Here is a 10,561-nt window from a genome sequence, read left to right on the forward strand (position 1 = left end):
ACCGTTCAACACATAGCTGTTTTGGGTTATATCGGCATACTTTTACATAAGGAACACCCTCCCGAAGTTTGGCACATTCCTCCTCGGCCTGCCTGTATATATATATATATATATCATGTTTTTCAACATATATGCTACAGTACAGTGCTTGGAAAACTGATGTATTTCATACATATTTTCGAACATCCTGTGACATCCTAGAATAGGTTCTTGATAATTCTCATTTTAGTCATTTAATATCCCTTTGTCAGGCTTGGTGGTTAGCATGATGAACATGAAGTTGAAATATTCATATCAAGTATCCCTATTCCAAACATTATACATACACAGACACAGTTCAGTGTGGCAAAGAAAGCACGGCAAATTTTGAGACTTCAATTTTTATATTTTCAGTTTAAGCAGTGAAGATGCATTTACAGAAATAAATTTTAAATGGTATTTGAAGAACATAAGCTGTTACAGCTGTCTGAAATCTCACTTTATATTCTGAGAAATTTATGCTACAGGTGATGCGACATTGAACTCTCTTTCAGGGGGTTCTGGATTTGATTTCCAGTCAAATGTCTTCAGATTTTTCACCTCTACTATAAGGATTTAGAAATGTTATGAATGCTAAACCCTCCTGCCCCAATATCATGAAAACAGCAAGATAAAATTATTTTCAGGTAACTGAGTTAACTGGACACACAGCGCGAGTCTTACATCTTGCCATGTCTCCTGATGGAACCACAGTTTTATCTGCTGGCGCAGACGAGACTTTGAGACTGTGGAAATGCTTTGCTCCTGATCCTGTCAAGAAGAAGAAAGAAACAACAGACTCTAAGGCTACAATCAGCTTATTTCATGGAATTCGATAATAAAATTTGGAAACAAAAACTGTAAAAAAAGGAACTGATATTCAATGAACAATTGAAGTAAAACTTACTTTTTAATATTTAATGCAGTTATGCTTCTTGAAGGGTTTATATAACCAGTACTTCACACTTCACAAAAGAGAACCAATTGTTCGTCGAATGTCCATACTTTTATCTTACAGTTTTTGTTCCCAAATTACACAGGAGATTTGTGATGTTTTTCTAATATTGACACTTATTTTAATGCACCATACTTTCGGCATCAATTTTAATATTTCACATCAAGTTTTATTTTATCTTACAAATTTATTAGTTGTTAGTGCCAGGAAGGTTATACTAAAAGCATGGAAGTTCAGAAAGTGCAAACCATTGAACTATTCTTTTGTTAATAAAGATAGGACTTTAACAGAGGGCAATTATCAGAGAAGAAGTTTGGTGTTCATTCTGAGGTACATTTTACACGCATGTTTTGTGAGGTGGATCTACTCACAAGTTCAGGTGATAGTTGTCAGACAGATTATGCCTTTTATTGTAAACTTAATTCTCATTTAATATTCTTTTGTTGCATGTGGAATGATATCAGAGCAGATCCATACAATTTGATGATTATTGATGGATCTGCTCCGATATCACACTCTCTGACATAGTGGGTATGGGTTACCCTTTGTAGAATCAACCTGTGTCTTAATGCCCATATTACTGTTTGTTATCAAGTGCCCATATTTTGAGACACATACTTTTTCTGATTAAATTTTCATGTACACTGATTTGTGCTTTGACTGCTGCTTCCAGATTTGCAATAGTGAAAATAACTGTTCTGAAAATCTTCCCATGAAATCATTTAAGTGTAGCTGTATGCTCTGTGACTACTGATAAATGATAAAGTTATCAGCTCTATCAATCATATGAAAAGGAAATATGAAATAAATATACTTATAGAAACACTGGATATGTTTTTTCTTCTTTTTCTTTCCTTCATATCAGGTCACAACCATGTGTTTTAAGTATAGCTGTACAGGAAACAGCAGAGTAATGGAAAAAGATACACAAAGGCTGTAGAGACAGTACCCTGAAATATGGGTACCATTGTGATTCTGTTGTTAAATGTGAATGCCAAATATGCAAGTACCATATATACTGGCATAGAGTCCTTCAGAACTGGGGCTCATCTAATATGTAAAAGTAAGTAAAGCTATCATTGTACCAGGCCATGAAGGCCCATAGGGTTGTGAGACGTTGAGGGTCCTACACTAGACAATTGGCTCAAAGATGGCGGTAAGGTTGTCAGCCTTACGTGCTGGCTGCACTTTACTCGCCAGGAAAATTATTTAATTAATTCCCTGGTACTCATATCTGTTAGAGGCTGAGTAAACCCCAGGGCCTAGTGCAGCTGGAAGGATTAGGTCAACTGAAAGAAATCCAATGACCTCATCAGGACTTGAACCCGCGACCTTCCGGCTTGTAACATAGCCCCTCAATCAACTACACTACCGCGTGCCCCCTTCTAATATGTAAGGCACAAAATGTGAATGTTAAAATGCTACTCAACATTTAACAATTGTTATGCATTAAGTGCAAAAACAGTTTTAATAAGAGAAAGGGGACATAAAAGTTAAATTTCCAATAATACTGTCATGCATTGCAGATGGTAGAAAACTGAAGCCAGTGTTCATATTTAAGAGAAAAAGAATGCCAAAAATCAAGTTCTCTACTGGGGTTTTTATTCACATTCATCAAAAGGGCTGAAAGAATGGAAAGAAGATAATTAAGTATGGACTGATAAGGTTACAGAGTAGGCAACCTGCTGGCTTGTGAAACATTGTACCCTACTGGTGTGGGATATGTTCAGACCACAAAGAAACACCTAACAAGGAACAACAGTGACATGGCAGTTATTTATGAAGGCTTCTCATCATTAGTACAAACACTGGATGAATGTTTTAATATGCCTCTCAAGGACTGTTCATGCACAGTGGAATGGGTGGGTGCTTACAAGAGAAAAGTCATCCACAAAATGCTGAAATATTCATGCTGTGCAACTGGTTGTACTATGTAATTTTATCTTTAAGCCATGGAATGAAATGAATGTAAAAACTCATGAAATATTTCAAGAGCAAGATGAGGAGGAAGCTGGAATTGCAGCCTGTGATTCAGAGTTGGATCCATTCACGTACAATTACTCGTTTATCTCAAGGTACACCTAATGAACTACTAATGTCAAATGTTGATGAGGATTCTGCGAGATTTGAATGACTTTTAGTTTAAAGAGAAATATTTCTTAAGTTATCTTATTTCAAAAGTATAACTTCAAATTTGAATTTGTAATTGGATATTATGGGGTTGTTTTATATCCCAGTATATGCTGCTATCCAAAAAGTATCCGATTTTATTTTTTGCCACTCTAAGTGATGGCCAAAGGGGTGGGGAAACAGCGTAGTGGTAGAAGGGACTTTCATGTGCATGGGTGATTTTTTGCTGACTTGCAACACTTCACAGTTCCAAGGTCACAGTTTGATACGCGATATCTTCATTTGGAATTATTGCCCCGTACTCTTTTGAAGATGAGTGGGAAAGGGCTGTAACTGTGACTGGACCAGGTTACGTTCACATGTTGGAGAGCCTCTTAGCTCCTGCACTTGCTTGGCTTCCAGTCAAGGAAGAAGAGTTTTTCCAAAAAGATGTGGTTACGTGCCACACTACACAAGCTTCCATAGCAGTTGTGAACAACCTGTTTCCTAACCATGTTATCTCCAGAAATGGGGACATCATATGGCCAGCCAGGGCACCTGATCTTTCCACATGTGATTTTCTTCTCTAGCGGTATCTGAAATCCCAAGTTTTCAAAGCTCCAGCATCCCACACAGTTCAGGAGTTGAAGCATCAAATTTGGGAAGAAGTTAAACGAATTCCTGTGGAGATATTGCAAAGAGTAATGAGTGACTTTAGGAAGAGACTTACCGAGTGCCTACAGTGGAAAGGTGGTCATTTGTCGGATGTTGTTTTGGGGAAACAGACTTCTGTTTTCAGTGAGTTAATTGAGAAAAACCAAATGATTTTATGTTTGCACTGTATTAATGTGTGCTAAAACCAAATGAATGCAATAGTTTATTGTTCATAATGCTTTTAAAATTGCCCGATTCATTGACACACTCTGTATATAGAGTCAGAACCTGGAGTTTTTGTGTTTTTATAAAAGGGGTTATTATACTAATCTTTCAGAGTGTTAAAATGAATAATATATACCGATGTGAACTGTATAGTGTCGATTGTTACGGATCTGAAAGAAAGCAGTTGTCGAATGAAGTACCTCCTTGGCGTTTGCTTGGAGCACAGAAAATATTATAACATGTGAATCAATCTACCCGTAGAGGGTCTCACAGAGGTGGTTATGAAAAAGTCCGTTGAAAGACAACCGAAGTTTAGGAGGAAAATGTTGCCTCCATCATCAGGGTCGAAGAATAAGCCAAGCAAGAAACGTGGATCGACTTGCAAAGAAGTACATGGCGTTGTATGAGAGAGGATAGAACTCTTCTATTTGCCAGTAGATGGCATTACTATGAGGACCAAAGGGCAACAATGATGGACATTTTGTCTGAGAATAGCAAAATAAAATACCCAACGTCAGTTGGAGCTAGAAGAAAGAAGATTAAAGCAAGGCGTCGGTTATTTCATAAACAAATTTCTTACATTTATATAAAACAGATATGTGAGAAAAGTAAAAGAAGTAATTGTACTGATTATAAACAATATACTCTCAGATTTAAGTTAGGATCTATATTAAGAATCGAAGGGTGACTCCTGTTATAGAATAAGATGTTTATGAGAACGTGCAACAGAAGGCCAGATGGGCATTGTCTAGGCCTTTTTTGTATTTACAACAAAAAAAATAATTACCGGTTTTGTACTACGCGGTGGTGCGTGTGTGCGTTAAGTGATGCGCAGTAGTCACTTATGTAAGGAACTGTAATTCTCGGACCATTCTCAGCATACGTTTAGCCTGGAGAATAGTGGAAATTTGCTCATACTGCAGCACAGTTTTCGTGGGTGTATTTCACCTGCGATGAATATAGAAAAGCAGTAATTTACCAAAGGAAATATGTCGAATTCTAAAAAGGCTGCGCTGTTCATTTGCTTGGGAAATATTTGCCGGTCACCAATAGCAGAAGCCGTGTTCAAGCATCTTCTCGATGAAAAAGGAAAGTTAGATGAATGGGAGGTGGACAGTGCCGCTCTAGGTTCATGGCATGTTGGCGGAAGACCTGATAGACGTGCTGACAAGATCTTAAAAAATCATGGTATTGATTATTCTCATAAAGTCCGTCAGATCACGAAAGACGACTTCAAAAAATTTGACTTCATATTTGGAATGGACGAAAGCAATATGCGAGATCTGAACAAACAAAAACCAACCGGTTCAAAGGCTCAGTTAATTTTACTTGGGTCCTATGATCCTGAAGGAGAACGTATAATTCGGGATCCATATTATGACGACGATGATGCTGGCTTTGAGAAGTGCTATCAGCAGTGTGTTCGTTCCTGTAGGGCATTCTTAGACACTCATCAGTAGAAAATGTGTGATCAGATTGGTTTGGAAGTAAAGGTTGTGATCACCGTGCCCATAATTTCATCAGTGAATGTTTCGAACAGGTTTACAGTATGCGAACTAAATGTGTGTGCTTGCAGAATTTGAGTTTTATTAGCAATTACAAAACACAGTAGATCAGCCTGGTCCATGTACTGGAACTGGTCATTAAGATTTACTGAAGACGTTTTGCAGCTTTCAAGTATATAAATGTAGTTTGAGGTTACGGTTAAGAAGGGCAGTGGTTAGTAACACTTTCAACTTTGTTTTCAATTCAGAGTAACTAAATTTTGGACTATGTAAGGTTGCACTGTTTCTATTACTGTTGTCAGTAATATAAATTTAGGGTAAGATATGCATACATGTCCATGTCATTGAAACTGTATCCTAGCTGTAGTGTAATTTAGTCCAAGACAAATTTTTATTGTGGTGTGTTTCTAGACTTCTTGACATTCCTGTGAAACATAAGCTGCTTGCCAATAGGAAGCAGGATTTGCTTAGAAGAACTATACAAATTTGAAGATAGCACAAGCTACCTAAGCTAACTGTATTATCTTATAAGAATACCAAAGTTCATTGTGTTAACTGATATGTTTGTGGGTTATATCATTTATCATCTCAGACTGCATCTATAGTAATAATGCCTATCTTACATATAATTTCATGCGAACAACTTCTGCTTGTTAATTGGCCTTGGGACCAAAGTATTTTCAACATAATAAAGAAATGTCCATATTTGTACCTCTTTGAGCTGGTTTAATCGTTGAATGCACTGGCACCTTGATGTAACAGGACCCTGACACTGAACTTTCAACTTTAACCCATTATTTAAGAATTGATTTAGTGGGTGCCACTTGAATTTGTCACAGGAATCTGATAAAGGTTATATGCGTGAAAGTGGTGGTAAACTAGGAAGCTGAGAGCATGAGACACAACTTAATTTATATAGGCAGAAGTCAGTCCTCAGAGAATGGTGATTGAAGAACTTGTTAATATTGTGTACTGTTTATTAAACTAAATTGTATCATGGTTGGTCAGTTACGTATTTTACAGGAGTGGGTACCAAACATCCCCAAACCATTCTGAGCTGTCTTCCAGGGGCTTCTTCAGCAGAGACATTGCATGGACACTCTTGACACTACAAAAAAAAATAATGCTTGAAGAAATATCGTGAAGAATAGTGTATAACACTGCAGTACACTTGTATGATATCTCACCTGATTCATGACTGACATAAATGCAAATTTAAATGTCGATCAAGTAAAAAAAAATAAACAAGGAAATGGTAATTAATCACTTCTGTCTGATTTCAAGATAGCATGAAAGTTTAGTGTCAACCCTTGTTATCAAATTTGCATTAAGAGGTAATTCTGCAGCAACACCACCAGTCCAAATTAATGGGTGCTTAATTCTGAGTATCATTAGAGAAAAATAGTTATACATATGTACAGTGAAATCGCATGTTGTGCAGGAATTATGATCTAAAGATGGCACATAAACCCCAAATCATGTATAGCCAGAATTACCCTTGAAAATCCCTTAAATCTCCTTTAAATTACATGCTTTTAATTTAATAGGTATGTAATGTGTGCAGTGAAGATATATTATACAAGTGAAAATGTACAGTAATTATAATTACACAAAAGTAGATAGATGGAAGAATGAAAGAATAAAAAGAGAAAACAGTAAACCTGAACACTTGCCATTTCAGCCTATGTGTTCCAATGATTAGTTTTTCTCTTCCCCCAACAACACTATTTGGTGGGGGGTTAAAATCACATATGATACAACTGCAATGTTTGCTTTTTGTTTCTGACGTATGATGTTAGATAATTGTGTACTTAGTTCAGCTGTAAGGCACATACGAGGAGGGGATCTGGAGGTTTCAGTTCCACACATTATGGATGAACCTTGTCACTATTTGGAGGTGTGTGGTTGATCTTAGAACGTTGTACGCCGTGCAGTACTCTTTAATGTTTAAGAATACTGTAGGACATTCCTCAATTTTAACATGTTAATCATACTTGGGAACAATAGCTTTTTGTTGTCTGAGGTATATATTATATTTTGAGGGAATTACAGATTAAACTTGGTTTACATTTAAACTAACTAGTAATTATCATGGGATATCACTGCTGTCAACTTCATAACAAAATTGTATCTAATATTCTACTCTCAAGGTTAAGTACATATATAGATGAAATTATTGGGGATCATCAGTGTGGATTTCAATGTAACACATGAACTACTGATCAGACCTTTTGCATTTGTCAGGTACTGGAGAAAAAATGGGAGTACGATGAGAGAGTATATCAGCTATTTGTAGACTTCAAGAAAGCCTGTTATTCAGTTAGGAGGGAAGTACTGTACAATATTCTGATAAAGAGTTTTGGGTACCCATGAAACTATGTAGGCTGATTAAAATGTGTGTAGATAAAGTGTATAGTAAAGTGAGTATAGGTGAAGATTTATCTGATAATTTCCTATCCAGAATGGTTGAAAACGAGGAGATTCTTTATTGCCACTACTTTTCAACTTTGCTTTAGAATTTGCCATTAGGAAGGTCCAGGAAAACCAGGTGGGGCTGAAATTAAATGGGACACATCAGCTGTTAGTCTACACTGATGATGTGAATCTACTGGGTGATAATGTAGATACCATAAAGAAAAACACACAAGCTTTAATTGACGCTAGTAAGAGGGTGGTCTAGAGATAAACACAGAGGAAACTAAGTATATGTTGCTGCCTCACCACAAAAATGCAGGGCAAAATCATGACATGAAGATAGGTAATAGATGTTTTGAAATGTTGCACAGTTCAGATATTTGGGAATGACTATAACAAATAAAAACCCGATTCAGGAGGGAAATAAAAGGAGACTGAACTTGGGTAATGCTTGCTACCATTCAGTCCAGAACCATTTGTCTTCTTGTCTGATGTCTGAAAAAATGAAAATTAGAATCTACAAAAACTAATTTTGCCTGTGATTCTGTATGGGCGTGAAACTTGGTCTCTGACATTAAGGGCAGAACACAGACTGAGGGTGTTTGAGGACAGGGTGGTGAGAATCATATTTGGATTGAAGAGAGATGAAGTGACACGAGGTTGGAGAAAACTGGGTAATGAGGAGCTCCATAACTTGTACTCTTCTCCAAGTATAATTAGAATGATCAAATCAAGGAGGATGAGGTGGGCAGGTCATGTAGCACGAATGGGGGAGAAGAGGAATGCATATAGGATATTGGTGGGAAAGAGAAGGAAAGAGACCAGTAGGAAGAAGATGTAGGTGGGTGGACAATATTAAAGTGGATCTTAGAGAGACAGGATGGGATGGTATGGACTGGATTAATCTGGCTCAGAATGTAGTAAAAAAAACGTTGCATGAAACCAGGTCAGTTGAAACATAAACAGAAGCACCAGGTGACATATGAACAGGATTTAAAAGGAGTAAAAAAAGTCACCTTGTCATTTATCCCAAGAAAGTGATGTCGAAGTGTCCACACTTTGAGTCACAAAAGTCCCACACAAGGTTCTGAGTGTACAAATATTGGTGGTGCACTATCTTATATGATTTTTATCTGCTAGGAAGTCTGAGACAGACAATTTTCAGAACACGTGCACAATGCAGGGCTTACAGATTGTAACCCAGAATAGTACCCTAGAAATCATGGGAAGAGGATTGGTTTTAGGGTTTAATTATCAATGTTCTGTTCTTGGGTTGTTACGCTATGTGGATGTGGGTGACGGTGTGTTTCAGAGGTACATGCTGCCTCCGTCTTCAGGGTCAGTTAGGTTATGAGTTTCATACAATATTATATGTACACAAAAACTCACCAACCTGCATACCTGGATTCCACACATGGAGGCATCATGTACCTCTGAAATGTTGGTAACATCTTCTCACACATACACAGTGTAACTAACACCCTAGTAACACAATCAACATGAACATTATGTGTAGCAGAATTTGTCACAAGCAAGGTCCGTGGTTTTAGTCGGCAAGCGAACAATACTGACCAAGCGACCGCCGCTTGTCAGTGAAATTAGTGCTAACATTAGCAGATAGGGGGTGTCTCGTGGTCAGCATAATGAATCCCCATGCCATTAATTTCGGTTTTCTAGACCGGAGCCGCTATTTCCTTGAAATAGCTCCTCAATTATCCTCAAATGGCTGAGTGGACCCTGTTCCAGACCCACTACTCTGAAAATTGTGTAGCGCTAGGAATAGAACTCTGACCACTAGACCACAGAGGCGGTCAGCAGAATCTGTCACACTGGTGCAAAATGTACATTGATGCTCAAGGAGGGCGCTTTTAGGACTACTGAAGCATGAGGGAAGTGGCATTACTGATACTACTTTGAATGTGGACAGACCCTCCCAATTAGATCATGCCATAGCTGTCATCAGGGAGAAGTTGAACACATTATCGTTTTATGAATGAACTGAAAGTAGGCTGCAACTGAAGAAATGAACCTCTCCATATATCCAAGTACATTAGTGGTGAAGTTATGTGAATTTATGTAACTAATGTGCATATGCACAATGATGTTTTACTGGGTTCTCTTGTACACAGTTTTTGAAAGATACAGTCACGTAAACTGACCTGAAACTTAAAATTACGAGTAAATGTAAATTATATTCATTCTAAAATTATAGGAAAACAGCAAGACTCCAGTAATATGACCAGAACAAAAGACTGCATACTTTGAAGTATGAGGTACCAATGTTTACATCTTAAGCTCAAAAGCAAAATTTAAAAATTCATATTTTAATTGTAAGTTTTGGTTTGAACCATATTACTGTGTACTTAGATCCAAATCTCTCATAGTTATTTTGTCCTGCACATTACCATGAGTTACACAAAATCAAAGATTAATTTGGTACAATTCTGTAGACTTAGAGGTACTTAATTGACCAGCTGTAGGATTGGACAAATCCATTGCCCCATATGCCTTCATGGCAAAGTGCTTAATTGGTTAAGCACAGAAGCAACTTTACCTTTACCTTTATGCCAAGACCATCGCTGGGAGACCCACCCAAGCTATTATCCATTGGATGCTGGGGCCATTTATCCAGGAAGTGAAGCTGATCACTCCCACTTGGTCCTAAGGTTAAAGCCTGAAA

At 37.4% G+C, this 10,561-nt stretch overlaps 2 protein-coding genes across 2 annotated transcripts in view; both read left to right on the top strand.

Moving 5' to 3' along the window:
- Nucleotides 1–1,801, top strand: part of LOC111870774 (cell division cycle protein 20 homolog) — a gene marked incomplete at its 5' end in the record, with an annotated part of 19,678 nt that extends 17,877 nt beyond the window's left edge. The window contains one exon of the mRNA XM_023863300.2: nt 666–1,801. Coding sequence (XP_023719068.1) covers nt 666–857 — 192 coding nt within the window. The remainder of the gene's footprint in view (nt 1–665) is intronic.
- Nucleotides 1,802–4,798: 2,997 nt separating this feature from the next.
- LOC111870765 (low molecular weight phosphotyrosine protein phosphatase) lies at nt 4,799–7,091 on the top strand. Its single transcript, XM_023863289.2, has one exon. The coding sequence runs from the start codon at nt 4,951–4,953 to the stop codon at nt 5,419–5,421; it is 471 nt and encodes a 156-aa protein (XP_023719057.1). The 5' UTR covers nt 4,799–4,950; the 3' UTR covers nt 5,422–7,091.
- Nucleotides 7,092–10,561: the final 3,470 nt, after the last annotated feature.

The sequence above is a fragment of the Cryptotermes secundus genome, unplaced genomic scaffold, assembly GCF_002891405.2.
Source record: "Cryptotermes secundus unplaced genomic scaffold, Csec_1.0 scaffold1823, whole genome shotgun sequence".
In the NCBI taxonomy this organism is placed as follows: Eukaryota; Metazoa; Arthropoda; class Insecta; order Blattodea; family Kalotermitidae; genus Cryptotermes; species Cryptotermes secundus.